Below are 15351 nucleotides of genomic sequence, written 5' to 3' on the forward strand. Positions count from 1 at the left end.
TTGAATTCTCACTCAAATTATGTAATAAGTGCACTGGAGTAGATTTGGATCCCTCCAGGAGCATTTCCTAATCACACGTATTACTCGCACAAGACCAAGTGAGTAAATCACAGCCCTCTGTCGTTGTTGGTTGAGTCTGTTATTATAGCAAAGGATCCGTGTTGTTACGGCTTACCCACTTATGGACAAGGAAAAACACTTCATGGATGATGTCCACGTCCAAACAGCAATTTCACCTAATCCCGTATACAAACAAAAATCAAAAGGACTTTTTAGTAGTGCCAACTTTTGCATTTTCTCCTTTCATCCCAAAGCTCGTCCATGGCTTCTTTTTCGCAAGACCTTCAACAATCCCAAGAAACCTACAAATCAGATAACCTCCGTCTGGTTCTCGTCCATCGTCTTCCCCACTTCAAGCTCTTTTTCAGGTTACTCGAGACCCGTTTCCTCCTATTCGACCCGAACGACTCCGACCCTTCGTCACCCTTACCTGCCCAAGCCCGGGTCTTGCTCTCCGTGGGTCCCACACCCGTGAACTCCGATACACTCGATCGGTACCCGTCTGTGGAGTGCGTCGTGGGCTCCAGCGCCGGCGTCGACCACATAGACGTCGCCGAGTGCCGCCGCCGCGGTGTCAGAGTCACCAACGCCGGCGACGCCTTCTCCGAGGACGTAGCCGACTGCGCCGTCGCACTACTCATCGGCGTTCTCCGCCGGATCTCCGCTGCGGACCGGTACGTTCGGGCCGGGTTGTGGCATCTGAAAGGAGAGTATCCTCTTGGTTCTAAGGTCAATTTTACCACTTCTAGATTGAACTTGATCAATTTTCTCATGTTCATTCTCAGTTTAATTAGATTTCATCTGAATTGGTATCGAGCGAGTACATTCTCTTCATATTTACTCCAAATACTTCTACATTACAAATTTTCACACGCGCATATATATGCACAATTTTTCACACACACTGACTTTAATTTTATAAAAAATATTACGCTTTTGAAAGCTTAGAATTGGAATTGGAGTTTGTAGGGTTCTTTTTAATTAACACAATAAACAAGCGAACAAAGGTCATATCCGGAATACAAATATGAAGGAAACAGAGAAGATGTTTGGTGAAGGAAGAGAAGAAGACCCATCTTACAAAATTAAGATGGAGGTAGGGCAGATATACATTTCTGATGACAGTCCTTTTCTCGCCTGTTCTTCTTTCATGCAACAGTGCTATTTATAGGCCATGAAACATGCTAACTAACAGTTCCTTGTGCGTCTCGGTCCTAACCATGACCATATGGGTAGTCATGACAGGCCTAGGAGCCTAAGAGGTCAAATCCTCTTATCGAGCCATGCACTATATTGCGTCTCCCCCATTTGGGGCATTAAACGCTCTTTGTTCTTACTTGACCGTCAATTGGCCAAGTATATCATAGCATTAAATGTGATTTTAAGGTTTGCTTGCATAATGTATATATTTCCATCATCTCGTTGATCGGGCCTCGTTGGGAGTGGAGGCACTTCTTTACTTCTCATCCACCATACCTTCTAAGTTTCCCAAAGTAAGGTCCCACATAGCTGAGAAGGCCCTACCTTTGTTTCGTGCTATGTTTGGACTTAGGAGATATAGCAATTTAAAGACGAGCTCCTTGGGGCTCTAATGCCTCAGGGTACTATGAGGGTCGAAGGGGCCCATAGGTTGAGCCTTTGAGTCCTAGCAACTTAGTATGTTGCTAAGGTTTGTAATGTTCGAGGTTTGGATTCTCAATGCTTAGTGACCTGGTACCAGGGTTTGAGTTGCTCGAGGGTTGCTTCGTCGATGCTTATTGGCCTGGTGCGATGCTAAGGTTGGAGTTGCTCGAGGGTTGGTTCCTCGAGACTTATTGGCCTGGTGCGATGCCAGGGTTTGGGTTGCTCGAGGGTTGGTTCCTCGAGGCCTATTGACCTGGTGCGATGCCAGGGTTTGAGTTGGTCGAGGGTTGGTTCCTCGAGGCCTATTGACCTGGTGCGTTGTCAGGGTTTGAGTCGCTCGGGGGTTGGTTCCTCGAGACTTATTGACCTGGTGCGCTGCTAGGGTTTGAGTCGCTTGAGGGTTGGTTCCTCAAGGCTTTGATGACCTAGTGTGATGCCAGGGTTTGGAGTGCTCGAGGGTTAAGTTTCCGAGGCTTGATGGCCTGGTGCGATGCCAGGACTTGGGGGTGCTTGAGGGTTAAGCCCTCAAGGGCATAATACAGTTCTTGACTTTTCAACTTGCCACGAAGTCTTAGTTAAGGGGTTTTGTTGACTTTTCAACATGCCATGTCAGCAATTGGTGATTGACACCTACAGAGTTTAAATTATTTTTCTTCCAATTTCAGTTAAAAAGTTCCGATCCATGCTTGTAGGATAATAGAGTGGAAATCATTTTCACGACTGACTTCTAAATGCATATCCTATTTGAGTAGAAATTTATAATGAATTTGTTTATTTTGGAAACATCTGAAGCATGATTGTCTTTGTGCCAGTTTGACATATTGTATCTTGACAAATCATAAACAAACCAATACAATGTGTTTGTTGGGTGTTGTTTTATTTTTATTACTGACCCTTTTTTGAGATAATTGAACCTAAAATGGGCTTTCAGGGTGGCAAAGTGATCTGGAAGTTAAATTGAACTCACCCACATTTACTGTATTTGTTATCTTTTCCCTCAAAACAGAGTTTTTTGTTCTGTGATTGGAGACAAAATTGGGATTGAAAAATGTTTTTCTCCATGTATAGAGATGAATTATGGTCACATGATCATTCTATGCATAAAAGTTCCATCCTACTAATTTTTGTATGTTAATTGTAAGGTGCTCTTTGTCATCATGATTTTGAAGCTGATACTACTACAGTTTCCAGAATACACTGAAAAAGATAAAACAAAGCAGAACAAATTAGGTGTTATGATTTCAGATAATGCAAATGCTATGGAGGAGTGAAATTAATATCTTGATTTAGCCACCTATACAATATGTGTGCATTTCTTTCAATCAACTTGTGTTCAATAGGAGTTTCATATTATGCTATTAGTTCAGTAACTTCACTTAGGATTGGGAGATCAGTAGACAATTTATTTATAGGGTATATATGCAATATCAGAGTTTTGATGCCAAAATGTCCTTCAGTTTCTAAATCTTTGTGGCTGTAGTGTTAGTCGTGTTCTAAGAGTAGCAATTGTGAATTTTGTTATGTTATATCAAATATTATTGTTATTTTTGAAACACTTATTGTTCTTGGCCTCCTTAGGTATTGGTATCTAGAAAAGTATTTTGGAATCAAGAAACTAGTCTATAGATGGTTTCAAGGCATGGATTATAAGAGGGGTTGGAGTATGTAGCATTTAGTCCTTTCCCAAGCATTACATGCAGAAACCCATGGACTAGTTATGTTATGCTATGACAAGAAATAGTTGCAAGTAACTTCTCCCCATTTCTTTGCCATCGGCATCTTACATTACTTCTACATATATGGTACATGCTGCAATCTTGAGAGTATCAAGTTTAGAAAACTCATTCTTCATCATCCTCAAATGGTATCGACATACTGAAAATGAAACTTTTTCTACATCTGATGTGATATGTTATATCCGGAGGGGACGCCCTGCAGGGAACAATGTTAGGAATAGTAATAGAGCAAGTTTCACCTATTTGGTTTTTGTACTTAATGAATTATATACCACTGCAATATTGTGACATGGATTTTATTGCAGGTAGGGAGTAAAAGAATTGGGATAGTGGGGCTGGGAAGTATTGGCTCTATGATTGCTAAAAGGATGGAGGCTTTTGGCTGCAGTATTGCGTACAACTCGAGGAAGAAGAAGTCGCATGCTCCATTTCCTTATTATGCAAATGTCCATGAGCTTGCAGTGAACAGTGATGTTCTCATTATTTGTTGTGCGTTGACAGAAGAAACCCGCCACATAATTAACAAGGATATCATGACAGCACTGGGGAAGGAAGGTATCATTATTAATGTTGGGCGTGGGGCTCTTATTGATGAGAAGGAATTGGTGCAGTTTTTGGTTCGAGGTGACATTGGAGGTGCAGGTCTCGATGTGTTTGAGAATGAACCTAACGTGCCAAAAGAGTTATTCGCATTGGATAATGTTGTTTTGTCTCCACATAAAAGTGTTGCAACCCCAGAATCCTTTGCAGCACTGCAAGAGGTAATCTTAGGCAACTTAGAGGCTTTCTTTTCAAATAAGCCTTTGCTATCACAATTGGACTTTGAATGAGGGGAATCCATTCTTTTTAACAGAATGGATTCATATAAAGATTCGACATCATATTGGCATCGAGTAGTTTATATTCTATCAATAAATTCTTCACTTGTAGATGTCAAGATCTTGTGTAATGTCAAAATATTTCTCCCACAATGTTAAACCGAATAAGTTTATTCCTTTGTGCAGTCCTTGCAAATGGCACTCATTTTGGCTCCTTTTTATGGTGTAAATTTAGAATATATTGAGATGGATGCAAGATGATAAGAATGCATGATATCTCTTCATGCATTTATGTGCGTGTTTGTGCGCGCATGCGCGTTTGTGAAGCTAGTTGTATTTGTCATTGGTTTGGTGACCTCAGAAATGCTACATAACATGGAGCATGGTGTAATTGCAGTTGGCACAAATTTCAGAACAGTTGGGAGTTAAATTCCTTGTACTACAGTTCATAAACCACTTTGAATACTCTTGCCAGCGTATTGGAATTGTCAGTTTTCATCTTCTTCTTGTTACATTTTTGTATTGGGACATTATCTTTATTCTGCTATTGCGTGAAGTAACTCGTGCATACCAATGAATGATTTTTTGGTTATTTTATCCGTTGTTGGCTTGTTATAGCTTGATGTTGAATTAGCTCTAGTTTGGTTGGTTTTTGTTGGTAGTAAATTTATTCAATTTGGAAGGGATTAGGAACATATGTAATGCTTGTTGGTTTCTTTTTATTTTTGGCTAACGATAAAGAAGCTACTCTCACACCCTTGGGAACTTACCTGCCAAATAAGTTATCAAACAGCCTCAATTTTGATGGTAATTTTCTTCCCTTGTTAATCGTCTTCAATTTTGCCATTTGAGTTTCCAAGCTAGTCCGCTGTAATATACTTCTCAATATATTGCTTATTGATTTTTTCAAATTTTAATCATTAATTGTAATTCTATATTCTTATAAGGTACACGACCAGAACTTATCCTCCAAGGTCCATCGTACTTATTGCCAAGGAAACAATTCTGCTGGTTGTCCTGCCAACAATCACCACAGGAATTGGAGCTTAGTCGCGAATGAGCATTCCTCTGGGCTTAGAGAAGCTTACGGCCCCAGTTAGCCTCACCCTTTCTGGTTTACTGTTTCTTCAAGAACTTGATGCATTAGGACTCCAATTCAATGACAGGATAGATGATATTGTGGTGATGGGATATATTGGTTTCAAGATTGCAGAAAGGAGCAAGGCCTTTGGCCACAGCATCGCCTACCTCTCAAGGAAGAAGCCACATATGCCATTCCCTTACCATGCAAATCCTCGAGACCTTGCAGCTAATAGTGACATTTTTATTATTTGTTTTGCATTGACAGATTAACAGGGATGCTGTGATAGCAATGAGAATGAAAGGTCATCATGGATGCCGAACGTGGGTCTCTCCTCCATGGAAGTAATACGAACAGTTTGCAGGGATGCAATCGGAGTTGCCAGTTTGGATGGTGTTAAGTCCACTGCTGCTGGCATAGTTCTTTCAATTAATCAAGAACTTTGGTAAGTGAAGTTCTTTAGTAACAGACATTTGATGGGGTAAGTTGACTTGGCGAATGTATAAATTACATGTTTGCATCTTCAAGGATGCATTGGTATTTTTCCTATTTTTGGGCGTAATTATTTGGGTTGATAATTATAGAGATAAAAAGAGAATGTGGCATTCTTTGTAGGTAGTGATTGGTCAATATATTGATTTCAACATTTAACCAAGATTATTGTTATTTGGGTTGAATTTTGTTTTGTTATATCAATATTATTGTTATTTTTGAAACACTTATTGTTCTTGGCCTTCTTAGGTATCGGTATCTAGAAAAGTATTTTGGAATCAAGAAACAAGTCTATAGATGGTTTCAAGGTACGGATTATAAGAGGGGTTGGAGTCTGTAGCATGTAGTCCTTTCCCAAGTATGTGGACTAGTTATGTTATGCTATGACAAGAAATAGTTGCAAGTAACTTCTCCCCATGTCTTTGCCATCGGCATCTTACACTACTTCTACATATATGGTACATGCTGCAATCTTGAGAGTATCAAGTTTAGAAAACTCATTCTTCATCCTCCTCAAATGGTATCGACATACTGAAAATGAAACTTTTTTCTATATCTGATGCAATATGTTGCTACCCCCGGAGGGGACCCCCTCCAGGGAACAATGTTAGGAATAGTAATATAGCAAGTTTCTCCAATTTGGTTTTTGTACTTAATGAATTATACCACTGCAATATTGTGACATGGATTTTATTGCAGGTAGGGAGTAAAAGAATTGGGATAGTGGGGCTGGGAAGTATTGGCTCTATGATTACTAAAAGGATGGAGGCTTTTGGCTGCAGTATTGCGTACAACTCGAGGAAGAAGAAGCTGCATGCTCGATTGCCTTATTATGCAAATGTCCATGAGCTTGCAGTGAACAGTGATGTTCTCATTATTTGTTGTGCGTTGACAGAAGAAACCCGCCACATAATTAACAAGGATGTCATGACAGCACTGGGGAAGGAAGGTATCATTATTATTTTTTTCATAATGTATCAAAAAAGGAAAAAAATATTTACAGGCGCACAGAGGGCATACCCTCAGAAATGATTAAAATGATCAAATAAGAACATTAAAAAAAACACAATGAAACTGATCAAACAATGATCTGCAAATTAAGTAAGATCAGAAATTGAAACACTATAGAGATCTAAAACTTCAAATAATATTTGTCTAGCAATATCTTGAAAAGTTTTAGATAGATGACCATGAAGCCTTCTATTTCTCTCCTGCCAAATGCTCCATAGCCCAGCCACCATTACAGTATGTATCATTTTGCTTGATTGCTGAAAGAACCAATTCCAAAGTTCTTCAAATGTAGAAATTTCAGAAAAATCAACATTCCATCCCGTGATATCTGCTATCCACTTCCAAAAATTCCTAGCATAGGAGCATTCAACAAATAAATGATTCCTTGTATCACTCTCCTGTAAACAAATAGAGCACCTTGGAGCAAGCTGCACCTTCCGCCTTGGGAGATTAACCATTGTTGGCAACTTATTATGGAACAGAAAAACACAGTGAACAGACCACCTAGGCTGGGCTTTACCCCAACACATCTTGTACCATAACACCTCTGGATGCATAACCCTACAGCCCTTCCTAGCATTTTTAAAAGAGAATGAACCTCCATCCCAAGTATATTTATCTTCTCTGTCATTAATAATCAGTGTTTGAATATAATCTCTGATAGGATGAAAATTGATGTCCTGCAAAATATGTAAATTCCAGCCTCCATTATCCATAAGGCTGGACAAAGAGGAATCCCAAGCAAAACCCAGTCTTCTAACAATACGGTGACCAAATTTCTGAAGTAAAGAATGACCTTCACACCATGGATCAGACAGTAGCTTGAAGGTTTGCCCATTTCCAATTGAACATTTAATATTAAGATGCATAAGATCCCTTACATTTATCAGATTTTTCCATAGGAGAGAATGAGAGATCTTGGGGACTGCATTCCAGTAAGTAGATTGAGAAGAATATCTGTTTTGAACCATGGAACCCAAATCCTATCTTTGCTAAGAATAAAATCCCAAGCCAATGTACATTGAGCTGCTTGTTGCACATCTATCAATTTTCGGATACCTAAACCTCCCTCAGCTTTAGGTCTGCACATAACATCCCAACTTAAGAGGTGCATTTTCTTCAATGTGTCTCTGCTTCCCCAAATAAAGTCCCTGCACAAGTTTTGAATCTGATTGAGGACACTGATATAGGCAATGTAAACACACTGCACCAGTACAAACAAGTCGGAGTGATAACTGTCTTGATCAAGTCAGTTTTCCCTGCTACTGAAAGCATACTATTACACCAATCGTTGATTTTATTTGAAATTTTATCCAATAAAACTGAACAATGTGGCTTCTTTAGACCTGTGGAGCATAGAGGTATCCCTAAATATTTCAGAGGTATCATTATTAATGTTGGGCGTGGGGCTCTTCTTGATGAGAAGGAATTGGTGCAGTTTTTGGTGTGAGGTGACATTGGAGGTGCAGGTCTCGACGTGTTTGAGAATGAACCTAACGTGCCAAAAGAGTTATTCGCGTTGGATAATGTTGTTTTGTCTCCACATAAAGCTGTTGCAACCCCAGAATCCTTTGCAGCGCTGCAAGAGGTATTCTTAGGCAACTTAGAGGCTTTCTTTTCAAATAAGCCTTTGCTATCGCAGTTGGACTTTGAATGAGGGGAATCCATTCTTTTTAACAGAATGGATTCATATAAAGATTCGACATCATATTGGCATTGACTATTTTATATTCTATCAATGAATTCTTCACTTGTAGATGTCAAGATCTTGTGTAATGTCAAAATATTTCTCCCACAATTGTTAAACCGAATAAGTTTATTCCTTTGTGCAGTCCTTGCAAATGGCACTGATTTTGGCTTCTTTTTATGGTGTAAATTTAGAATATATTGAGATGGATACAAGATGATAAGAATGGATGATATCTCTTCATGCATTTATGCGCGTGTTTGTGTGCGCGCGCGTGTTTGTGAAGCTATTTGTATTTGTCATTGGTTTGGTGACCTCAGAAATGCTACATAACATGGAGCATGGTATAATTGCAGTTGGCACAAATTTCAGAACAGTTGGAGTTAAATTCCTTGTACTACAGTTCATAAACCACTTTGAATACTCTTGCCAGCGTATTGGAATTGTCAGTTTTCATCTTCTTCTTGTTACATTTTTGTATTGGGACATTACCTTTATTCTGCTATTGCGTGAAGTAACTCGTGCATACCAATGAATGATTTTTTGGTTATTTTATCCATTCTTGGCTTGTTAGCTTGATGTTGAATTAGCTTTAGTTTTGTTGTTTTTGTTGGTAGTAAATTTATTCAATTTGGAAGGGATTAGGAACATATGTAATGCTTGTTGGTTTCTTTTTATTTTTGGATAATGATAAAGAAGCTAGGCTCTCACACCCTTGGGAACTTACCTGCCAAATAAGTTATCAAACAGCCTCAATTTTGATGGTAATTTTCTTCCCTTGTTAGTCGTCTTCAATTTTGCCATTTGAGTGTCCAAGCTAGTCCGCTGTAATATACTTCTCAATATATTGCTTATTAATTTTTTCAAATTTTAACCATTAATTCTAATTCTATATTCTTATAAGGTACACAACCAGAACTTATCCTCCAAGGTCCATCATACTTATTGCTAAGGAAACAATTCTGCTGGTTGTCCTGCCAACAATCACCACAGGAATTGGAGCTTAGTCGCGAATGAGCATTCCTCTGGGCTTAGAGAAGCTTATTACTAGGCCGTTAGGCCCCAATTAGCCTCACCCTTTCTGGTTTACTGTTTCTTCAAGAACTTGATGCGTTAGGACTCCAATGACAGGATAGATGATTTTGTGGTGATGGGATATATTGGTTTCAAGATTGCAGAAAGGAGCAAGGCCTTTAGCCACAGCATCGCCTACCTCTCAAGGAAGAAGTCACATGTCATTCCCTTACCATGCAAATCCTCAAGACCTTGCAGCTAATAGTGACATTTTTATTATTTGTTTTGCATTGACAGATTAACAGGGATGCTGTGATAGCAATGAGAATGAAAGGTCATCATGGATGCCGAACGTGGGTCTCTCCTCCACGGAAGTAATACGTACAGTTTCCAGAGATGCAATCGGAGTTGCCAGTTTGGATGGTGTCAAGTCCACTGCTGCTGGCATAGTTCTTTCAATTAATCAAGAACTTTGGTAAGTGAAGTTCTTTAGTAACAGACATTTGATGGGGTAAGTTGACTTGGCATTGGCAAATGAATATATTACAAGTTGGGCGTAATTATTTGGGTTGATAATTATAGAGATAAAAAGAGAATGGAGCATTCTTTGTAGGTAGTGATTGGTTACTATAATGGCAAAAGTTTAATATGATAAGAGAACAAACATTTTTTAACTAAAAGTTCTTAGAGAAATGTTAGAGTTTTCAGATTTTCAATCTTAAAAAATAGAAAGTTATTATTAAAATATTGAACCAATCAAACTATCGATGTTTACTCTCTCAGCAAGTGATACCAAAAGAAAATTCAAAAAAGAAATAATTGTTAAATCAAAGAAGCTGATACTTTTGGGCAGTTATTGCAAATGCCCTGTTTGCTCCTTTTGATGGTGTAAGATTCAGAAAAAATGAGATGGATATAAAACTGAAAATAAGGAATAGTGTCTGCGAGGCTAGTTGGACTTGTCATTGTTTTTTGTGACTTTGGCAATAACACAAATATAGGGGCTTGGGCTATTTAATTGCAGTTATGCACAACTATTAGAACAATGCCTTGGAGTTAAATTCGACTATATCAAGTTCATAGACCATTCCCAACATTCTCGCTGATAGATTGGAATTGTCAGTTTTTATTTTATACTTGTTACATTTTCAAATTGGAACATTAACCTTATTCTGCCATCGGCTGAAGGAACTCGTGCATGCCAATTATTGATGTGTAATCTGCTTTTAAATTTTGTTGGTTCTGTTATGGCTTGATATTAATTAGCTTTGGTTTAGTTGGTTTTGATTGTACTATATTGGTTCTTAGGTTGAAGAAAGGTTCAAGGCCTTTGGCTGCATCATTGCCTACCTCTCAGGGAAAGGGAAGAAGAAACAACATCTACCATTCTACTATTATTATGCAAATCGCTGAGACCTTGAAGCTAATATTGATATTCTCAGTATTTGTTGTGCATTGACAAACAAAAACCACCAAACAGTTAGCAGGAATGTCGTGACGGCAATTGGAAAGACTGGTGTTATGGTGTTTGGAGCGATGCGAGATTGCAGATGTAGGTCCGGATGTTTGAGAATGATGACTTACTGAAAGAGCTATGTTGCATTGGATTGTTCTATCTCCACGTGATGCTTTGCTAGAGATGAGCATCGCAAGCTTGTAGGCACTCTATCAAACAAACTTTTGCTGTTGCGGATCAAACTTGAATGAGGGGGTTATCTGTTCTTTTGACATAATTTCCGAGACAGCGTGTCTTCATAATGAAGTTCATCATCCGTTAAACATCAAAATATTTTTAAAGTAGCTAGTTCCTAGTCAATGGAGCTGATGTCTTTGTGCAGGTCTTTTAGATGGTGCTGTTCAAGCTTGCTTCGGTGTTGTAGTACTAACAACACAAATTGAGCTAGTGAGGCAGAAGACTTTGAAATGATGAACTGGAACAAGAAGTCTGCTAGCTGATTTTCATTTGTTTTCTGGTGGCTTTGACAATATCAGATAATAAAGAGGTATTGGCTTCAAATGCAGCTACACAAGTTTTAGAAGAACATGCCAGATTGAAATGCCATAATGTTATATTGGTAGACCATTTCCAAGTCGTCCCTTTACATTGTTCTTCCGATTTTATTTTTCATTTTTTTCCCCATTCCTGCTTACTTTTATGTTGGGACATTTTCTTTATCAAGCAATTCCTGAAATAATTTGTGTTACCAAAGTTGATGTTGATTTTCTATTTGTTTTCCCATGTTTAAGTTTTCTTATTGCACCGTCAAATATTTTTTTCTTGGCCTTCATTTGATTGCTGAGGAAGTGTGAGAAGAACAAGAACCTTAAATCCTCTGCCACACATTATAAATATTTAACACACATATATTTGTTGATTTTCACAGGCAAAATCACCATGATTACAATTGGAGAAAACTTCAAACGTATTAGACAAAGAGGACAAATACAATGGTGTAGTTCCTGCCCAGATTAACGCTTCAAACATGCAATCAAACAATAAAGATCACTGTCCTAACATAAAAGTAATGGCATAATATTAAAGGTAACCAAAGCAGTACTCATTTAGTATCATGGGAGTCATGAGTCTTCCTGAACAGCTTGTGCTGGATATGCTGGGCAAAGGTGCGAGGCGGGAAGAGAGGCGGCTCAGTCTCGGACACGGTCTCCGGCAGGGGCTTGAGGACGATCTTCTCCTTGGGTGGCTCACAGAAAACGGCCCACGAAATCCTAACCTTTTCCTTGTTGACAAGTCCCCTGTGAAGAATGCTCTTGTACTTGCGATTGCTCAGGATCTCAATAGTGTCTCCAATGTGCATTATGATTGAGTTAGGGACACATTTGGCTGTGACCCACTTGTTATCATAGAACAGTTGGAGACCAGGGACCATGTTGTGGAGTATGAAAGTGAGTGCACTCACATCAGTGTGGGCTTCAACACCTAGGGCCAGTTCTGGCTGAGGACACTTGGGGTAGTAGTTGATCTTCATTTGAAGAAGGAGCTCTTCCATGCCACCAACTTCCTCCTCTAGCCTCCCTTTTTCCAACCCTAGGCCAAGAGATAGCACTGAGAGAATCTTGGTTGCTAGGCCTCTTAGTTGCTTGGCATACTCACTTGTGGCAGGTCTTCATCCATTGCAAAAAGTTAATCATATAATTATAATCACCCCTATTTCATGACAATTAGTTCATGATATATATATATATATATATATATATATATATATATATATATATATATATATACCACATCAGTTTTAATAATAAAATAATTCACATCTTCGTGATTTTTTCGGATCAACCATTGAATAAACGTGGATTATATTTTTATTAAAACTGATGTGGTAAATTATTATTGAAACACACAAGGAGTGAGTAGGGTAAAGCTACTCACCGATGAGTAGCTAAGCAGTATCCACATATATATCTATATATATATGTATGTGTTATGATGTTATTGGTGACAGACCCGAGAAATTGTACGAGAAGGGTGGACTTGAAGAACAAAATATATAGTGAGGTATTACCAAAAATTGAATAGGGGCATTTTTAAAATTTTAACAAAAATTATAGATAATTTTGTAAAAAAAAAAAAAAAAAATTTAATGGGGGCGATTGGTCCCTTAATAGGGTCGTCTGTGTGCTAAAATATGTATATAACACCGGTCTACCTTTGTCCGACTACTTATAGTTTTGGATCTTAACTCTCAAAGTTTCAAATCAAGGTTTGGAAATATATAATCTCTAAACATTTGAAAAATATATTCAAATCATATCATCGTTAGAAATTTTTTCCGACAAGAGAAAATAATTTCTAAATCCCAAAATACAATCTTTCTTAAGTCTCTGCATGTGTTCCTTAACTCGATTAAATAATGCAAACAAGCATATATTCCTAATATATTTTAATGAAAGCAGATTCAATCAAATATGTAATCGCTTAGGATGAAGAACTTACATGTAATCGCTTGGTGTCTTTGGCCAAGTGGACATGTCCCTCTTGTCCTCTGGGAAGATAAGGTGGAAGAAATAATCCTCCCACTCAAGCTGCCCACTAGCATTGTTGGCTAGCTTGCTTCCATACCCTTGTATCTTCCCAGAGGCCTGGTCATTAGCATACTTCTCTTTCTCCTCCATCGGCTGCTCGAAGAAGGCATCTCCGGCAGCCTTGACGCGTTCCAAAAGATCCTGGGAAATTCCATGGTTGACAAGGTGCATCACACCCCAATCCGTTGCCGCCTTCTTCAACTCCTCGAAACACCTCTCCCGGACCTCCTTGTCCGGTGCATCGATGTCCTTGAGGTCAATTGTGGGCACCTGAGGCCCTTCATCCCTCTTCTCCTCCTCGAACACGTTGCCGATGCTCATTAGCTCTTCCTGGGGCCTCACATATTCTTTTGGGATTGACTGGATCCCACTGCTTGACAAGCTTTCGACTCTTGGAGCCACTTGCACCATTGCAACAATGTGTTACAACTTACAACACTGTGTGTGTGTGTTTGTGTGTGAAAATATATATGATCACTAACGATGCAGACCTTTGAAGCAATATGTTACTTGTATTGCCAATCTTTGTGAGCTTTTATAGAACCGTACTTCAACTAAATTGTGTGCAAAACGAATAAAAAATTAGTTGACGGCATTCAAATTGCTCTAGAAAAATGTATGGGGTAGAGCTACCAACATAGAGAAAGAGAGAGAGTTGTATCTGTTCCTCACGTGTTGAGCTCTTTACCAGACTCAAAAAGATAGGATTAAGAGTCGTAGAGATGATGAAGATTGAAGATGCATGGAAGGTGGGTTGACTGGAGGATTGAAACACGAGGAACCCTAACCGTCGCATAAGATCGAGTGACGGGGGAAAATTACAGCCACAATTTAGAACCATAGGTTTCATTTAAGGCTTGAGAATGTTAATGTGTGTGTGTGTGTGTGTCATTGTGTGTGTTGGTTGTATAGTAACCACCCTAGAACAGTCTTTTGAAAACCATCTACCAATTAGCCACCAACCATGCACGTGATAGCTAACCCTTTCATTCGACTTGATGTTGTTTATAAAAATTTCCATATTTTGAATCAACTTTAACTTCAATTTTTTTTTTTATAACGAAACTCTTTTAATGAATAAGCAAATTCAATACTAGTATATTTTAAGTTAATTTTACATTTTTGGCAAATTTAAATATTATTTTATTTTTTGTTGACTCACCCTATATTGTTTGTGCTTATTAATTTCTATATATAATATGTGCTACTCATGTCCCTAAAATATCAAGGGTCTGGTAATTCAGTGGTATCTCTTCTACCTCTCAAAGTGGATAATATGTATGTGAGTCGTTAGTTAATAATTAATTGTTGTCCTATATTAATATTATATATATATATATATATATATATATATATATATATATATATTTTGTGGGGGTAAGGTATAATATTGTTTATGATAATTTATTATTATTATTATTATATATATATATTTTGTGGGGGTAAGGTATAATATTGTTTATGATAATTTATTATTATTATTATTATTTTATTTTTACAGAAGTACCACACAACATAAAATGTGATAAACAATAGCAATTTAAATCACTACCATCAGATCATTTATCGATCTTTTACTCAAAAGTCAAAAGTAGTAAAGACTTGCAAAAAAAAACAAATAATAATAAAATAGTAACTTTTTTCCACTTTGTAAGTCGTATGACATTGTACTAAAAAAATTTAATTAAATGTTTGGTTTCCCTGAATCAACAAAAAAATCGTGATGAGAGTAACGTTTTTTCACATGTTTCCATAACATTCATTTCAAGCAATTAAATAAGGGTT

The 15351-nt window shown here is 38.0% G+C and overlaps 2 protein-coding genes and 1 pseudogene across 2 annotated transcripts; 2 read left to right on the top strand and 1 right to left on the bottom strand.

The window, feature by feature from the left end:
- Nucleotides 1-268: 268 nt before the first annotated feature.
- Nucleotides 269-4422, top strand: LOC132284222 (glyoxylate/hydroxypyruvate reductase HPR3-like). The gene is made up of 2 exons (XM_059786306.1): nt 269-789; nt 3725-4422. Exons 1-2 carry the CDS (start codon nt 322-324, stop codon nt 4247-4249), a joined length of 993 nt encoding a protein of 330 aa, XP_059642289.1. The 5' UTR covers nt 269-321; the 3' UTR covers nt 4250-4422.
- Nucleotides 4423-4941: 519 nt separating this feature from the next.
- On the top strand, nt 4942-11745 carry LOC132284223 (glyoxylate/hydroxypyruvate reductase HPR3-like; annotated as a pseudogene).
- A 120-nt stretch (nt 11746-11865) lies between these two features.
- On the bottom strand, nt 11866-14241 carry LOC132284221 (anthocyanin synthase). Its single transcript, XM_059786305.1, has 2 exons — nt 13478-14241; nt 11866-12645 (listed from the first exon to the last, which is right to left on the bottom strand). The coding sequence occupies exons 1-2, from the start codon at nt 13975-13977 to the stop codon at nt 12081-12083; spliced, it is 1065 nt and encodes a 354-aa protein (XP_059642288.1). The 5' UTR covers nt 13978-14241; the 3' UTR covers nt 11866-12080.
- Nucleotides 14242-15351: the final 1110 nt, after the last annotated feature.

The sequence above is a fragment of the Cornus florida genome, unplaced genomic scaffold (assembly GCF_030987335.1).
Source record: "Cornus florida cultivar Cherokee Brave unplaced genomic scaffold, ASM3098733v1 CherokeeBrave_3.0.0_Hap2_Chr11, whole genome shotgun sequence".
NCBI lineage: Eukaryota > Viridiplantae > Streptophyta > Magnoliopsida > Cornales > Cornaceae > Cornus > Cornus florida.

Excerpts from the sequence above, each read along its gene's own strand:
- LOC132284222 (XM_059786306.1), top strand. The coding sequence starts at position 322 with ATGGCTTCTTTTTCGCAAGACCTTCAACAATCCCAAGAAACCTACAAA. Across the intron at positions 790-3,724 it reads AGTATCCTCTTGGTTCTAAG|GTAGGGAGTAAAAGAATTGG; the intron begins GTCAATTTTACC and ends ATTTTATTGCAG.
- LOC132284221 (XM_059786305.1), bottom strand. The coding sequence starts at position 13,977 with ATGGTGCAAGTGGCTCCAAGAGTCGAAAGCTTGTCAAGCAGTGGGATC. Across the intron at positions 12,646-13,477 it reads AAGACACCAAGCGATTACAT|ACCTGCCACAAGTGAGTATG; the intron begins GTAAGTTCTTCA and ends CAATGGATGAAG.